Source organism: Quercus suber, unplaced genomic scaffold (assembly GCF_002906115.3).
Source record: "Quercus suber isolate HL8 unplaced genomic scaffold, Cork oak 2.0 scaffold_133, whole genome shotgun sequence".
Lineage (NCBI taxonomy): Eukaryota > Viridiplantae > Streptophyta > Magnoliopsida > Fagales > Fagaceae > Quercus > Quercus suber.
In genome coordinates this window covers 1,204,846-1,223,242 of record NW_027069596.1, presented here as the reverse complement: position 1 = coordinate 1,223,242, position 18,397 = coordinate 1,204,846, and the positions used below count along the sequence as shown (strand labels likewise).

Genomic DNA, 18,397 nt, shown 5'->3' with positions numbered 1-18,397 from the left:
TGAATCAAGGAAATTCACCAATGAATCGCACGATGCTCCTTTCGCTCGTATACTAACCTGCACGAAACAAAAGAGAAAACCTCCCGAAGGACACCGGTGTGGTGCCGGCCAAACACCCTCCGAAAGTTAAGTCAGAAAATATTCTCACAACTCTAGAGTGCTAGAGAGGGGTTAATTATGCGTACCTTGGCTTGTGAGGGTATTGGGGCTTTTATAGTGGCGTAAGGTTGACATCCTTTTCTTGGCGCGGAAGTCTTTTCCTTATAGGACTCTCCTTGTAGAACCCTAAATGTGATGAATCAATCTCCTCCTTATGCGGAAGATCTTTACCAAATATATAAGATTTCCGGAGTCCTACTAGCGCAAGGACTCTATTTGGGCCCTTGTGGGAGTGGGTTAAAATATCCCCCATGAAGGGCCCAACAGGCCCATGGTCAACTAGCCCACCTTCCTTCACCACGTCCATATCCGGCCCGTTCACATCAGGCCCGTCCATTGGAGGCCCGTGCAAATGACGGATCCGTTTATTTGGGAGTCCGCGGACCATTTTCGGTTCGTCCAGTCACATAAGACATTCCAAGGTATTTTGGCCCTTTCAGTTGCCCCCTCACCCGATGGGTCCGTCAAGAATAATGAACGGACCCATAGGGTGACGGATTCTAAAACTCGGTCAGGCATACAGGACACCTGTGTCCTTAGATTTTCATCCGTACACTGCTGGACCAGGAGATGATGCATTAATGTGTTGTGCCAAGTGTCATCTTGTCAATGGCTGTTGTTTTGGAACGAGGCGTCGCTTCATCTTCCGTGCACTTCCATTATAAATATCAGTCCTCCGCCCGTCATTTCCCCACTTGTTGTTAGAAGAAATTATCAGAGCAAGTCCGTCACGTCTGTCAGAGAGCAATCCGTTCACTTACGCATCCGTCGCCCGTCCCATCTTGCTCTAAGCTTCTGGTGAGTTATTTTATTCCCGTCCTTTCTTTTTCCTTTTGCTCTTATTTGTATTCCATGTGTCCGTCGTTATTTCCAACCCTGTCAGAGTCTTAGGTTTTGTCATTACATGTAGGCCATGTCTAGTGCGTCAAGTAACCAGTCGGTCGTTCCCGACGGGGCGGATTACGAAGGGGTATACCCGTCAGGTCCCAAAGACCACGACGTCCCGAGCGAGAGTAGTTCGTCATCATCTTCCTCGTCCTCAACACATGAGGGCCTGGAGATGATCGAAGTCCAAGAGGTGTCGGACGACAAAGAACAACAAGTGAGGTCCGTCATGGGGGTTGATGGACTTAGGGAGTTCGTCTTGCCCCCAGAGTGGACGGTCCACGCCTTTACGTCAACCATCAAGGAGGGTCACTTCAATACCCTTAGGGGTCGCTACCAAATTCCAGACCACATCCCACTCCGTCTACCGTATAAGTCAGAAAAATGTTATTACGAAGGAGTTGACGGAGTGGGTGTGTATGAGCAAGTGCTTAAGGCTGGTCTTAGGTTCCCGTTGAGTTCGCTACATCGCGAACTCTTAAACTATTTAGGCATCTCCGTCAGCCAGGTGTCCCCTAACGCCTGGAGAGTCTTCATCGCTATGGAGGTCCTATACGGAGCCATGTCGGACGGAGCGAGGAGGCTTTCAATAAAAGAGTTCCTCCATTGCTACCGTCCGGACGAAATTGACAAGTCTAGGGGCATGTACAGCTCTGTCCCTAGGAGTCCCGTCCTGAAAGTCATCTATGAGACCCCGGACTCAAATAGGGACTGGAAGAGTCGTTATTTCTTTATGGAAGGAGAGGATTGGATGTGTCATCCAGAGGAGACGGACTTCATGCCCGTCGACACAGTTTGGGGCATTTTAAACTCGTCTGGTACGGTCCGTCATATATTACTCCGTACATCTTAGTAATTTGTACTGTTTCTAACCTCCGTCTTCTATGGTGCAGTTCGACGGCGTCCCCAAATTACACTTGAGGAGTTCAGTTTCCTTGAGAGAATTTTTTCCAAGACAACACCAGAGGAGAGGATGTGGGCCAAGCTCGTCAACCTCAATACTATTCATTGGTATTACGACGGTCCCGAGCCCACCCCAGCGGCTTTAAAGTACGAGAAACAGACCCGTCTGCGTAAGTCCGTCTACCTCATGCCCTTTCACTTCTTTTTTGTATCGTTATTATTGTTCCTTAGTCCGTCATCCTTTTTCAGAGATGGAGGATGCGAAAAGAAGAGCGGCCATAAGACTTCAAGCTGCGAAGAACAAACAAGCTGGGACAGACCCCATGGGGACGGGCTCTAGTAAACCATCTTTAAAGCGGAAGCTGCCCGTGAAAAGCGACCGTCCACCTAAGCAGCCCAAGGTCCCCTTGGACCCGGTCCTCGGCTTGATGGCTGAGGGGAGTAAGTCAGTTACTCTGGCCAAGCACGGCAAAGGCAAAGGGCTGATGACGGGTCAGCCAGGCGAGCAGAAAAGTCCACCCGTCTTACTTCGCGAGGACTCCAAGTATGCCTTGGAGAAACTGTCGTCGATCATTACCACCGACGACTACGAGGATCTTGGTAATCACTCGACGGAGGCGATGGAGGAGACGGGCCTCTTCAGCATTGCCCAAGTAATCACTCCGTCGACCTTATTCCATCCGTTCATCATTTTTTAACTTATATTTTGCTTACTCATTTTCGTTGTTCCTCAGGCTATGATCATGATGAAAGGCCTGATGGGACGGTGTCTCAACCACGAGACAACCATTGGCCGGATTCGTGATAAGGCGAAGGTGACGGAGGGGGAGCTGCTCGACCTGAAGGCCTGGAGGGTCACTCAGGAAAAGAAGCTGAGGATGGCCGAGACGGCCCGGGATGAGGCCGTTCAGCTGGTGGAAAGTCTGAAGAAAGACTTGGTGGACAAGGACAGTGAAGTCCGTCATGCCAAGGAGGACGCCGTACGCGAGTACCGTGACTCCAACGAGGTTATCGCGGAGCTGAGTCTGGTCTACAACGACGGGTTCGACGATGCCCTCCGTCAAGTGAGGAGGTTGTACCCAAAGTTAGACCTGTCCACCGTCACCATCTCTGCCCCCGAGCCGTCCACTGCCCAGCCCGCTCAGTCGGAGGATACTGACGCTCTCTTTGATGAGGACGGCCTTGTTCGTGAAGCTCCAATGGATCACACTGCTGTAGACAGTAAGGCCAAAGACGCTGGGGACCGTCCAGATGAAGAAGGAGACGGAGCTTGATTATGTTAATTCACTTTGTAATAACTTAGTTTTTTTTTTTTTTTTTTTTTGTAAGTGTGGAACAATTTTTAACACCCGTCATGTTTACGGGGTTTATATATACATTGACCGTTTAGCAGGTTTATTTTAGGCTGGGTCCGTTGACCTTCTGTTTTATCTTTGTGGAATGCATGTCTTTATTTTCAACGTAGATTTTCATTCTTAAGTGAGCTCCGTCCTGCTTATTATGTGCCTCCTTCCATTACTTGCCGTCATCTCTTTGGATGATTTGTGTGACTTGGAAATATTATTTGCCTTTGAACGGTCTGTTTAATTATTGAACATGTCCGTCCTGTATAAATTGAACCCACCCGTTAGGTCGACTGATTGCCGTACTAATCCGTCGGGTATCTTATTTATTTCCCTTTGTGGGGTCCGTCCAACTAGTGGGCGTTATCCTGGGTTTGCCCATTATGCGGACTTAGTAGTCACCGTCTATTTAGGTTGGCCCGTCTGCTTATGGAGGATGCTACTTGTCCGTCCTCTATTTGGCCTAAAGGTTTTCACCCTCATGGGATGGCCCGTCAATCTCTGCGATAATCTAATTAGCTCGCCCATTATTTGGGCTTAGGCTCTCACCCTTTTTTGGTGTGATCCGTCCACTTGGTGGATGGCCTCACTGGTCCGTCCATTATCTGGACTCAGGTTTTCATCCCTCTGGGATGATCCGTCTACCTTGTGGACAGCAATGTTGGGTCGTCCATTATATGGACTGGTTTTTCATCCTTTTATGGATGGTCCGTCCATTTTGTAGACAGCCTTACTGGCCCGTCCATCATATGGACTTAAGTTTATATCCTCTGGGGATGATCCGTCCATTTTGTGGACAGCCTTATTGGTCCGTCCATCATATGGACTTAAGTTTATATCCTCTGGGGATGATCCGTCCATTTTGTGGACAGCCTTATTGGTCCGTCCATCATATGGACTTAAGTTTATATCCTCTGGGGATGATCCGTCCATTTTGTGGACAGCCTTATTGGTCCGTCCACCGTATGGACTGGTTTTTCATCCCCTTGGGATGATCCGTCCATCTCGTGGACTGGTTTTTCATCCTTTTATGGATGGTCCATCCATTTTGTAGACAGCCTCACTGGCCCGTCCATCATATGGACTTTATTTTTCATCCTCTGGGGATGATCCGTCCGTTTTGTGGACAGCATTATTGGTCCGTCCACCGTATGGACTCTGGTTTTTCATCCTCTTGGGATGATCCGTCCATCTTGTGGACAATTTTTGAATCTTATAATATTGAATTAAAATAGACTAGGCAGGAGAATTTTAGTTGCCTGAAAGAAGTCTTTATAGGAAAATGGTGTCTGCCCCCTTGGGCTTAAAAAGGCACTAGTAGAGAGGTTCGTTCAAAATAAAAGCATTGAAAAGTAAAAATAGTTGTTCAAAACAAAAACTACTGAAAACTTTAGAAATGAGCTGGAATGCTTGCGAGGGGTGGATGTCTCTTCACGTCGCATCTATTGGTAGTACCTCCGTAGGTGCTCAGTGTTCCACGGGTGTTGTAGTTTCCGTCCGTTCATGGTTTCGAGGTGGTAAGTTCCCTTCCTCTGCCAAGATGAGATCTTGTAAGGCCCTTCCCAGTTTGGGCCAAGTTTTCCTTGCGAGGGATCCTTGGCTGCTCCTATTACCTTTCGAAGCACAAGGTCTCTGATCTGGAAGTCTCTGTGTCTGACTTTAGAGTTGTAGTACTTTGCCATGAGGTTTTGGTATCGGGCCATCCTTTGTTCAGCTGTAGCCCGGACTTCGTCGACTAGGTCTAGTTGTAGCCGCAAAGCCTCTTCATTCTTGCCTTCATCGTAGCTCTCCACTCGATAGGTTGTAAGACCTATTTCCGCTGGAATGACGGCCTCACTCCCGTATGTTAGCCCGACTGGCCCATAAGACACTTGGTAACTCATCGGGCCATATACCTTTTGCCCCCTCGAGCCGGGTCTTGATGATTTTGAGCAGGGACCGGTTCGTGACTTCAACTTGGCCATTTGCCTGTGGATGTGCGGGCGATGAGTAGTGATTCCTGATACCTAACTCCGAGCAAGAATCTCGGAATGTCTTGTTGCCAAATTGTTTCCCATTGTCGGATATGAGGACCCTTGGAATCCCAAATCTGTATATGATGTTCCTCCATACGAAACCTCTGATGTTTTTCTCCGTGATAGTTGCTAGAGCTTCCGCTTCGACCCACTTAGTGAAGTAGTCGATCCCTACCACCAAGAATCTCAGCTGTCGCGCGGCCGTCGGGAGAGGGCCCATGATGTCTAGTCCCCATTGGGCGAACGGCCAAGGGGCCGTCATGGGTGTCAGCTCTTCGGTTGGTTGCCTAATTAGGTTACCAAACCTTTGACATTTGTCGTAGATTTTGACGTAGGTTTGCGCATCCTTCTGCATTGTAGGCCAATAGTATCCGGCCCGGATCAGTTTATGTACCAGAGACCGCGCCCCCGAATGGTTTCCGCAGATGCCTTCATGGACCTCTCTCATTATATAGTCCGCTTCCTCGTGACCCAAACACCTCAGGTATGGTCGTGAGAATCCCCTTTTGTATAAGACGTCATTGATTATTATGAACCGCGAAGCCCAGACTTTCAACTTTCTGGCTGCGTCCTTGTTGTCCGGGAGCGTGCCTTCCTTTAGGTAGGCCATTAGGGGCGTGGTCTAATCGTACTCTGGATTTACTTCCTGCACTTCCGTTTCACCGTTAATGACTGAGGAGTTTTGGACGAACGATAGCACCCGGTCGGGGGTCGTCATGGTCACTGCGGAGGCGGCTTTTGCGAGCCGGTCAGCACACTCATTCTCCTCCCTTGGGATCTGGACGAATGTAACCTGGAGGGAGTCGATCCGTCTTCTGACTTCTTCCAAGTATTTCTTCATTTTTTCCCCCTTGCATTCATAGGCGCCACTTATCTGACTGACTATTACCTGCGAATCGCAATGTATAACCATAGCCTCGGCGCCTGCTGCTTTTGCCAGGTCCAATCCTGCTAACAATGCCTCATACTCGGCCTCATTATTGGTCGTCGAGAAGTCTAATCGGATCATGCATTCGATCGTATCTCCGTCAGGGGTTCGAATCACCACCCCGGTGCCTCCAGCTAGCCTGTTTGATGATCCATCCGTGTGAATGTTCCATAGTCTGAGGGCTTGTGGCTCCTGCTGCCCTGTTTGCGTGTATTCGGCGATGAAGTCAGCCATAGCTTGGCCCTTTATTGCGGTTCGCGGACGGTAGTGTATGTCAAACTCGCTTAGTTCTATTGCCCATAGGGCCATTCGTCCGGCTGCTTCAGGGTTGCTCATTGCCCTTTTTAGGGGCTGATTTGTTAGGACGATGATGCTGTGGGCTTGGAAGTATGGTTTCAGTTTTCGAGCCGCGGTTATCAGCGCGAAGGCTAGCTTCTCCATGTGGGGGTATCTTTCTTCAGCCCTCCGGAACCCCCTGCTTACGAAATAGACGGGCCGCTGCGTCCCTTCTTCTTCCCTTACTAGGGCCGCGCTTACTGCCACCTGCGAAGCGGCTAGGTATAAGTAGAGAACTTCCCCTGGTTTGGATGGGCTGAGCAAAGGTGGCGAGGAAAGGTATTTCTTTAGATCCTCAAATGCCTTCTGGCACTCCTCCGTCCACTCGAATGATTTCTTCAGGACGCGGAAGAACGGTAGGCACCTGTCTGTTGCTTTTGAGACGAACCTGTTCAAGGCGGCAATTCTGCCGTTCAAGCTCTGTACCTCCTTTGTTGTCCTTGGTGGTTCAAGCTCCATGATGGCCCGTATTTTCTCTGGATTGATTTCTATTCCTCTTTGGGACACCATAAAACCCAAGAATTTTCCTGCCGTCACCCCAAATACACAATTGTCCGGATTTAGCTTCATGTTATATGACCGTAGGGTATCGAATGTCTCCTGGAGGTCGCTCAGATGATCTTTTTCGAACCGGCTCTTGACCAGCATGTCATCAACGTAGACCTGTACGTTTCTCCCAATCTGGTGTGCGAACATCTTGTCCATTAATCTTTGGTATGTTGCCTCGGCGTTCTTGAGTCCGAACGGCATCACCTTATAGCAAAAGAGGCCCTGGCTGGTGACGAAGGACGTTTTCTCCTGATCGTACTCCTCCATTTTGATCTGGTTATAGCCTGAGAAGGCATCCATAAAACTTAAAAGCTGGTGTCTGGCCGTGGAGTCGACCAGTGCATCTATCCGCGGGAGGGGGTAACTATCCTTTGGACATGCTTTGTTAAGGTCCGTGAAGTCGACGCACATCCGCCACTTTCCACTGGCTTTCTTGACCATGACCACGTCTGCCAACCACTCTGGGTAATATACTTCCCTTATAAAACCCGCCTCGAGTAGCTTTCTGACCTCTTGTGCTATTGCTCTGTCCCGTTCAGGAGTGAACACTCGCTTTTTCTGCCGGACCGGAGGGGTTGAAGTGTTCACATTCAGCTTGTGGACTATGACAGAGGGATCGATCCCGGGCATGTCTTCGTGGTTCCATGCGAAGATGTCTTGGTTCCCCCTGAGGAATGTTATGAGGGCCTGGCGCACAGGTTGGCAGGCCAATGTTCCCACTCTGGTTGTTTGCTCTGGTTTGGACTCGTTGAGTATTACTACCTCCAACTTTTCAGCGGGTTCTGCGACCGTCCGCTGTTCTTCTATGCACTTTGCCTGATGGTGATCTTTCATTTCTAGCATGGCAATGTAGCATTCTCGGGCGGTTGCCTGATTCCCCCGCAATTCTCCAATCCCATAGTCCGTTGGGAATTTGATCATTAGGTGGTATATGGATGTTGCTGCTTTCCATGAGTTAAGTGTGGGTCGTCCGAGAATACCGTTGTAAGCGGAGGAGCAGTCTACTACGAGGAACATTACATTCCTAGTGAGTTCTTGTGGGTAATCACCCACTGTTACCAGGAGCATGATGGAGCCTATTGGGAATACCCTGGTCCCTCCGAAGCTGACAAAGGGAGCGCTCGCCGACATCAATTGTGCTCTGTCTATCCCCATTTGCTGGAATGCCGGATAGTATAGAATGTCTGCTGAGCTGCCGTTGTCGATTAGCACTCGGTGGTCGTTGTAGTCTCCCACACGTATACTGACGACTAGTGCATCGTCATGCAGATGATGGAGTCTCCTTGTGTCTTCTTCGGTGAATCCTATAATAGGGCTCTCCATCCGTGTGGTATTGGGCCTCGAACCCGTCATGTGGACGTTCAGGACCGATCTGAGGTACGTTTTTTGAACCTTCTTGGAAGAACCGGTAGATGCGGTTCCCCCCACTATCATCCTTATGTCTCCGATGGGGGGTCTTGGACGCTCGTTATCCCGTCGGGGGGCCGGCTCTTGGCGATTATGATCCGTTTTCTCTTTGTTGACGAACTTCTGCAACTTCCCTTGTCTAATGAGGGCTTCAATTTGCTGCTTTAGGTCGTAGCATTCGGCCGTGTCGTGGCCATGATCTCGGTGGAAACGACAATATTTATCTCGCGACCGTTTGCTTGGGTCGCTCTTGAGTTTTCCCGGGAATGTCAGTGTCTCCTCATCTTTGATTTGCATCAAGACTTGGTCAATCGGGGCGTTCAGGGGGATGAAACTTGTGAACCTCCCGTTCGGGGGCTTAGGGCGTCTTTCGTCCTTTCTGTCTCCTGTCCTTGGTCTTTTCTGCCCTTGGCCCTGGCGCATGTCCACCTGGCGTTCCCTCTTCTTGGGCCTTTCTTCCCGTGCAAGCAGCGCGTCTTTCGCATTCATGTACTTGGTGGCCCTGTAGAGTACCTCTGACATGGTTTTCAGGTCGTTTTTGTATAGTGAGAACAAAAACTTGCCCTTTCGCAATCCGTTCGTGATAGCTGCCACCAATATCTTGTCGTCGGCTTCATCAATTGAGAGTGCTTCCTTATTGAAGCGGGTTATATAAGATCTTAGCGTCTCGTCTTCTCTCTGCCTGATGCTCATCAAACACGCTGTGGATTTCTTGTACCTGTGTCCCCCTATGAAGTGTGAGGTGAATTGAGCGCTTAGTTCTTTGAAAGTGCTGATGGAGTTCGGTGTCAGCCGACTGAACCAAATCCTCGCGGAACCCTTCAGTGTAGTTGGGAAGGCCCTGCACATGATTTCGTCCAGTACCCCCTGTAGATGCATCAGGGTTTTGAAAGTTTCCAGGTGATCCAGAGGATCCTTCACCCCGTCATAGCTATCTATATTCGGCATGCGAAACTTGTGGGGTAGGGGGAAAGAGTTCACGGCCGGTTATTTAGTGCTGCCCTCAGGTCTCTCCTGATTCCTGTTTGGAGCGCTAGTCCCTTCCTGATCTTCTGGCCGGTTATTTAGTGTTGCATTCTTCTGGCGCAGCTGTTCCTCTAAGTCGAGGTTCTGTTTGGTGAGACGCTCCACGGCGGTACTAAGGGTTCGAACTTGTCTCTCGAGGGCAGTCGTGGGTAGTTCTTCTCCTTGCACGTCATTAGTAGTTACCATTGAGCGAGTGAGTACCATGCAACCTTTTGGTCCGGGAAACGATAGTATGGCTTAATTACTCGATTTCCCACAGACGGCGCCAACTGATGAATCAAGGAAATTGACCAATGAATCGCACGATGCTCCTTTCGCTCGTATACTAACCTACACGAAACAAAAGAGAAAACCTCCCGAAGGACACCGGTGTAGTGCCGGCCAAACACCCTCCGAAGGTTAAGTCAGAAAATATTCTCACAACTCTAGAGTGCTAGAGAGGGGTTAATTATGCGTACCTTGGCTTGTGAGGGTATTGGGGCTTTTATAGTGGTGTAAGGTTGACATCCTTTTCTTGGCGCGGAAGTCTTTTCCTTATAGGACTCTCCTTGTAGAACCCTAAACGTGATGAATCAATCTCCTCCTTATGCGGAAGATCTTTACCAAATATATAAGATTTCCGGAGTCCTACTAGCGCAAGGACTCTATTTGGGCCATTGTGGGAGTGGGTTAAAATATCCCCCATGAAGGGCCCAACAGGCCCATGGTCAACTAGCCCACCTTCCTTCACCACGTCCATATCCGGCCCGTTCACATCAGGCCCGTCCATTGGAGGCCCGTGCAAATGACGGATCCGTTTATTTGGGAGTCCGCGGACCATATTCGGTCCGTCCAGTCACATAAGACATTCCAAGGTATTTTGGCCCTTTCAAGTATAATAGATAAATTAGAGCGTTAGTATAATTTCTCATACATAATTGACTTTTTTTATTTTTATTTTTTTTTTAGCTTGGGGTCACTCTCTCTCACATTTAGTTAGAGAATGCTTGTTAAAATATTTAAAAAAATTTTAAAAGAAAGGACATTTCACTTTTTAAATTTTATTATTTCTCTTAAACTTAGATTTAAGCGTAATTATGTGTTTGGAACTTGTAGTTTTTGATAACTTATTTACATATTATATATTAACAAATATAGTTGTTTTTATTAACTTTTGTGTTAATTATGTAAAAAATAAATAAAAAATAAAAGTTGGCTTATTTTTATAAAAAATTGTAAGGACCAGATTTGAGATCCTAGCCCACTACGTGGGTGGACTTAGGCCCAAAAAAATCCAAAACAATGAATTTATAGAGAAATAGGTTAAAAAACTAGGTTTTAATTGATCAAATAAACGTTGGAATAGATTCAGATGATAAAAGATTGAAAAAAAAAATAGGGTTGTATTGAAGAAAAATCGTCCTCGGCAAGGTTCGAGGTGATCTACTCTTGTATTTTATTCTTAAATCAAGTTACAAATTTAGTTCCTAAACGCTACAATGTTTTTTCCTACTCTCCTTTTTTTTCTTTTCTCTTTTTTTTTTTTCTTTTTTTTTCTTTCTTTCTTTTTCTTTTCTTGTTGCCACCATCTTCTTTTATACTCTCCTTTCTTTTCCTTCCCACATTACACGTGCATGCCAAAAGGTTGGTATTGATACTTGTCCTATCAGCCCATTCTCTAAGTCACGATGCAGTAGCTATAAAGCTGAAACACACTGTTCAGGTATTATTTCCACATTAATGCGGTCAGAGAGTTAGCTGCAGTACATTTAATATGGAGGTAGTAGCTTTCCCTGGAGATACTACATGATCACGTTTTGTCCTATTCACCTGTAGTACTTATCTTCTCATATGGAATGGTATGGAAGGTTGCCTTTGTCGGTAAAACACTTCTTCATACCTTGGCCTTGGTTAATCAAGGAAGGGTTCGTCCTCGGCGTAGTTTCCTGGACTGTTACGATCAACATTGTCTTCTTCGCCTACAATTGTGGGCCTTTATGACACCACATGTTCATCCTCGGACATGTTCTCGTCCTCGGTTTGGGTCTCAGGCCCGATACATATGTGGATGAGTATCTTTGGACCCTCCGGGCCCATAAAAATAAATAGTTTTGTTATTTTTTTATTTAAAAAAAAAAAAAAAAAAGCTAAAAATCTATTCTCTTACTTAACTTAACCGACATAGTACACTTTTTAATTCGAGTAAGAAAACAAAAAACATAACAAAACAAAACTAGATTTCCATTACTACTTCCTTGTTATTAATTTTAGAGTATGGCAAAAATCCATTCTAAAATTTGTAATTTTTGGGTACTTGCACTTTACACCAATAATTATAAAAACTTGTGATCATCAACCTAACCATTGCAAACCTTGAAATAACCTCACCTACATCGAAGAACATGGCAAATAAGCTTAAAAGAATAAAATAGCTAAAAATCTATTCTCTTACTTAACTTAACCGACATAGTACACTTTTTAATTCGAGTAAGAAAACAAAAAACATAACAAAACAAAACTAGATTTCCATTACTACTTCCTTGTTATTAATTTTAGAGTATGGCAAAAATCCATTCTAAAATTTGTAATTTTTGGGTACTTGCACTTTACACCAATAATTATAAAAACTTGTGATCATCAACCTAACCATTGCAAACCTTGAAATAACCTCACCTACATCGAAGAACATGGCAAATAAGCTTAAAAGAATAAAATATAAAAACTTCAAAGAATGAGGGGCCTTTGTACCAAATAGAGTATTAAGACAATACCATAATAGCACATAAGTTAACTTGAGCAATGAGGAAAATGAAAGAAAGCAGTATTTTATAACTCTCATAATAATATATATGCAAATAACATACCATAAGTGATAAGACAACCCAGGCAATCTATATATATATATATATATATATTAATAGGCAAAGTACATAAAAAGTCCAATTAAAATTTCAAATTAGAGTCCAATTTTGTGCCATATGTCCTAAATTATTTATTCTTAGAGAGTTTTATTTCCTAATTTTAAAATCAAATGTGGGACCACATCATAAATATTCATCTAAGTGAGTTAGTAAGTACAAAAACCAAAGCATCTAGAATAAATGAATCATTAAAAAAAATGTTTCACATTAACAAAAATTAAGAACTAATAAAAAAAAATTAAAAATTAACATGGACAATTTACATTTTATACCTAATAATATTCTTACGAGACTTTCTAAAGAGTTAACAAAATATAAGAATGACTATTAATAGTATTTAAATTATATATATAAGAATTATACTATGCATCTTATTGTATATCTTTAGGTGTATTTATGCACATACATGGAGTTACAAGCTAGTGAGAATAATGGAAAAAAATAGAAGGTTTTATAACTCTCAAAATAAATATGTGAATGGCATATGACAAGCTAGAATAAGACTTAATTCCGAAGGGTGGATTAATATAGTAAAACCTTCCCCTGCTCCCAACCACCCACACAAACCCCCCCAAAAAAAAGGTAGCCTCCGTTCATCCTTTCTCTCTAGTCATGGGGCTGAGGCTTTCTCTAGACTTCTCCAAAATGTTGAAGATAAAAGAAATATTAGGGAGTTAAACTTCACTCGAGAGTGAGCACCTAGAATTTGCATAAGATTTAATCATTTTTGTTACATCCAATTGAGAAAATGCAATGTAAAAATAGGAGTGCTTATCCAAGTATAACGATTGGCCTTACCAAACTATCAACTTATTTAAAAATTCGCCTCTCATCTCTAGATTTGATTTTATGAGAGGTGAAATAGTGAGAGATTATTGTGGTTCCCCCAAAAAAAAGGTAGCCTCCTTTCATCCTTTCTCTCTAGTCATGGGGCTGAGGCTTTCTCTAGACTTCTCCAAAATGTTGAAGATAAAAGAAATATTAGGGAGTTGAACTTCACTTGAGAGTGAGCACCTATAATTTGCATAAGATTTAATCATTTTTGTTACATCCAATTGAGAAAATGCAATGTAAAAATAGGAGTGCTTATCCAAGTATAACGATTGGCCTTACCAAACTATCAACTTATTTAAAAATTCGCCTCTCATATCTAGATTTGATTTTATGAGAGGTGAAATAGTGAGAGATTATTGTGGTCAATTTAGAGAGTGTGAGCTAGAAAGAGAGGGAATTAAACTTGGGGATCATTGTTGTTGATAAGGGTGGCCAGCAGCATCTATCATGGCAAGCCATGAAGGTTTTAATGTGAGAGAGAGAGAGAGAGAGAGGTAAGTATGGGAGCCATTGCTAGGGACAACAACAACAATTGGTGATGGGCAAAGTTTGAGTAATAGTGGCTAGTCTAATCCAAGAGATAGGTATTAATGAGAATCAATTTTTTGTGATACATTTTATTCATTAACTAGTTGTAGTCGGTAAATCCTGCAATGCAACATAATATGGTTTTTCTCTCCTTTTTTATTATTTTAATTTTTTTGTAAATATCAAAATTTATAATTATGATAGTTACTAATAGGCATTTATTATAATTGTGTTTGTATATAGTAATAGAACTATATGTCTATATATATATTATAGCATTGCATAATTATTATGATTATATATTTACTTATGAAACTATATATTATACATTAAATGGAGAATTTAAATATAAACATGATATGCCAAGATTTTAATCAAAAGTTTACTCAAAAAAGAAGAAGAAGATTTTAATCAAAAGTTTAAATATAAAATTTAAATGTTAATTTAGTTAAAAATATTTATCAAAATAGTGCCTTAAAACTTATGTGGCAGTGGCACCATATTATATTATAGATTCATGAAATACTGATGTTTAAGGTTGAGATAAGAGTGTGTAAAACATGATTTTTTCACAAGATCTTAATTAAACTCATATAAATATTTGATAGAAAGAAATTTAATTCATAAATTGGCCTAATTCTGTTCTTCAGCTAAAAAAAAGAAAAAAGAAAATAGACAATGCGTAAATGTTTACTTGGCGGTGCTGGCGGGAGCCAACAGAACAATGCATTGAGTAATCGCAAGGGTATTTTTGGCATTAAAGATCTCAGTCAAGCCAAGAGAAAGCTGGGCTGTCGCAACACATTTTTCAATACCGGAGCTGGTTTCTTGATTGATCTCAGACAAAAGCAAAAGGGCAAAAGCCACTCGCTACTTTCCAGGTATTTGGGGTTTCAATTCATAATCCAAATGATAATAATGCGCAATTCTTATTGTTACGATTCATAGAACTGCAATCTGTTGAAGTTTCAGTAGCGATAATCTCTCTAAAAGCCAATTTAGGTTTTCTTATTCTATACTTCTTTTTCTCAGCTCACCAAGTGGATTTTCTAGACATGCATTATCTATCTTGGTTACTCATAATCAGCACAAGTACGTGAAATCTTTGCTATTTTTATTATTAATATTATTATTATTGAGATATGCTTCTCTTTGTTGTGTCTGATGTGCAATCTTCATTTGGTTTCAGCTGTTCTTTTACAGGCACTCGAGGCTGCCTCGGTTGCGGTACCGAGTTCCAATTGCTACGTTCTTGATAACTCTAGTCACATTCTCGATTTCGTATCCTGCATACATTATAAGTATCAATAAAATTATATGTGAATTGTTTTAAGACGAGCTTTGTTTAGGTCCACTATTATTGAACAAGCCTCTATTAGTTTAGGTCAGATGTTGAGTAATCAATGAACTGGTTTTTAACTAATGCTATGTGTCCACTAGAGATGAAAGTGTGTGATAAAGTTGTTTTCTCTTGAGCTGTTAATTCTCAGAGTGGCTGGGTTGGGCAGCTTTTTCAATATGAAGGGAAGGTAAATGATCTGTGAAGTCCAAACGTGTTAATGATATCTGAATGAACGATCTATAGATTTTCAAATATGGAGGGTGTTACGTTTTGCATTTGTCCCGCTGCAGGACTCTGACTTGGTGGTTCGATTTTGCAAAGATGTGGAGAGTAGATCACAAAAGGTAATCCTTACAACATAAAAAAAAAAAAAAAAAAAAAAAAAAAAAAAAAAAAAAAAAATCATGGGTTCTGAATATCTATGTCACTAAATTAAGAAAAAAAAAATCATTGGTGCTAAATATCTAACATCTGAATGGCACCTATCAAAAAACAAAAAAAACATCTGAATAATGGAAGTATGTAGATGCTTGCTTAATCATGTTGAGATTTGCACAATGAATTTCATTGCCTTAAAACATTGTCCAATTTTAGAGCCTCAGAAAAGATGGCGCTTCATTCGTTATCTCAAGTTCATATTTGATTTCTACTTGCACTTTTTTTTTTTGGGGTATTTGATCAGTAATTAAGAAGCTTTATTGAAAAAGGAGAAATAAGAAACACAGCAAAGGAAACAGTTTCCTTGGTACACAGGGAGTTTACAAGGAAAATTTGATCCCCACAAAGTCCTAATTTTTATTTATTTCTTTGATGATTATGCAGATGCCAAGGGGTGTTCCAGTTGCAACAGTTGCAATAAACAATGCTACCAATGCAGGTTTGCTTGCAGTAAGGATGATGGGGATTCGTGATGCTGACCTATTGGCAAGGTGGGTTCTTTTTTCTCTCTTCTCTCTCTGGAAGCAATGCAAAACTTTGTGTTGGGTATGAAACCAAGAAAAAAGAAACTTTAGTTCACAAGTCTTGCATGAGCTGATTCTGGAATAATATCCTCTGCAGAATGAGCCAGTATCAAGAAGACACAAGAAATGATTGTCTTGAGAAAATCAGAGAAGCTGGAAAAGGATGGTTGGGAGTCCTATTTGAATCCATAAGTACATGACTGCTTTGCCAGCCATATGTGTGATTTTTGTGAGTTTGAGACACTATGGAAGTTCAAGTTTGGAGAACACATTACCACAGCAAAATTTGGAATTAACTAGAGAATATATCCAAAGCGGATCAATATATATAGGATGAATGCAAAAAATGTGTTAACAGAAAAAAGTTCAAGTGCGGATGGAACTGGCAATTTTGCTTCAGTTTTGAGAGATCCCAAAGTACAGAAAACAGAGAGCGTTTGTGGGACTGGGAAGAAGACTTGTATCCATTTAGTTGCTATTAGGGGTCCACTGTAGCAGTCGAGTTGAATCAGTCAAAATAACTTTTTATCCCTTTAGTTGCATAAGGGTGTTCTTTTGACCTTAATATTTAGATGGTAATCAATGATTGATTACAACATTGAGTTCTTGTATGTTTACGATGAACGACTTTTCTAACTGGTCTCAAGCAATTGTTCTGCCATTGAAGGTCAGCGAGCTGCTCAATTCAAATCTATGATATCTATTGGTAGGCTTAAGCTTGTCTTTGGATGGTGGCACAGCCACTTGTTAATTGGATTGAAATATAGATTTGAATATATCATAGTCTGTTCTTGTTATTCTTCTGGATAAAAGCCCGGAGAATCTTACACTGCAAATTTCTTGGAGAGTTACCTCTAATCCTGCAAGTTCATATTGTTTTCTTGTACCCTGCAATGTTAGTACTAATACCCTTCTAACACGTACTAATAAAATACCAGTCTACACCAACCTATATCGATTATAACGATGGATTTCAGGTCTTTCAGCTACTACTAGAAAAATAATTTAGAAAATTAAAAAGGTTATAAAATTGGGTTAATATACTTAGACATATTTGGGCATATAAAATATTTGGATTTTAAGTATTAACTAGTATTGAGATATTTCATTCTCCTTGCTTGATCAAAATGACATTCAATATGGTATTGACTACTTTGACATCTTCATCTGTAACTTGGATTGCCAACCTCGAAGCGTGAAAAACCTGAAGGAATGGGAAAAAAAAGTGCTAATAACGAGATAATATTACTGGTAGACTAGGCTCAAAATTAAGCAATTTTGCTATCCGCACATAATTTAATGAAATCCTTCCCTCTAGACCTTCTCTTTTTTTATAAAAAAAATCACATTCATTTTTTATAAAAAAAAATCACTTTTTTTTTAACAAAAAATGCATAAATTGTGGTTTTCATATATATAGCTAATTAAAAAAAAAAAAAAAAGTGTTTGGCCAATCAAATGATTAAGTAATTGTTTGTATTTATCTCAAAAGCCACTCCCTTATATAAATACATTAACATATAATTAATGGGATGGACTATCTGATGGATAATTTTTGTTTTTGTTTTTTGTTTTGTTTTTTTTGTTTTGTTTTTTTTGTTTTTGGTTTTAAACTTTTAATAAACGTACTGGTATTCAACAAAATTAGTTTTCCAAGACCCGTTTCAAAATTTCTTAAGGTCATACATTGCACACTATCAGAAAAGCCATTATAGTGGTGCATAAAGACTGCTCTTCTAGCCATGAAACTAATATGCGCTATAGTGATCCTAAATAGTGAATAGAACATGATTATTCAAGAAAATATTAGATTTTCAAGCTAGGCAAAGGTCCTTTGTCTTGTGGCGCCACATTCTTTAAGATTGTCAACACTTGCTTGGTAACATAATTTTCAGAGAATATGATAATCGAAATTATTGACATCTCAATCGTTTTGAGAAGTCCTATTGAATAATAAAGTCATAGGCCATACATTGACGACCATATCTCCTCTATTTAAGATCTTCTCAATCTTACCTACTCCTTACATATTGCAATGGCTTTGCTAACCAACAAAGGAGCTTCCTCTTTTTCTTCTACTCATCGATGGAACTATGATGTCTTCTTAAGTTTTAGAGGTGAAGATACCAGTTATGGATTTAAGCGTTGAAGCCGAATCTAGCCTAGATTTTGTATTTTGTTACTAGTAATTGGAATGGAATATCTGGTTTAAAAGATTCTCAGAAGCAGAGTATGTAATTTTGTGTTGATCCTCCCATTCATGACTAGTAGTCACTTACT

The 18,397-nt window shown here is 41.8% G+C and overlaps 2 protein-coding genes across 2 annotated transcripts; one reads left to right on the top strand and one right to left on the bottom strand.

Moving 5' to 3' along the window:
* Window positions 1–5,927: 5,927 nt before the first annotated feature.
* On the bottom strand, window positions 5,928–9,473 carry LOC136068787 (uncharacterized). The gene has a single exon (XM_065776439.1). It carries the CDS (start codon window positions 9,471–9,473, stop codon window positions 5,928–5,930), a length of 3,546 nt encoding a protein of 1,181 aa, XP_065632511.1.
* Window positions 9,474–14,513: 5,040 nt separating this feature from the next.
* Window positions 14,514–15,517, top strand: LOC112006344 (uncharacterized). The gene is made up of 5 exons (XM_065776438.1): window positions 14,514–14,694; window positions 14,846–14,905; window positions 15,003–15,094; window positions 15,304–15,342; window positions 15,446–15,517. Exons 2-5 carry the CDS (start codon window positions 14,869–14,871, stop codon window positions 15,515–15,517), a joined length of 240 nt encoding a protein of 79 aa, XP_065632510.1. The 5' UTR covers window positions 14,514–14,694; window positions 14,846–14,868.
* Window positions 15,518–18,397: the final 2,880 nt, after the last annotated feature.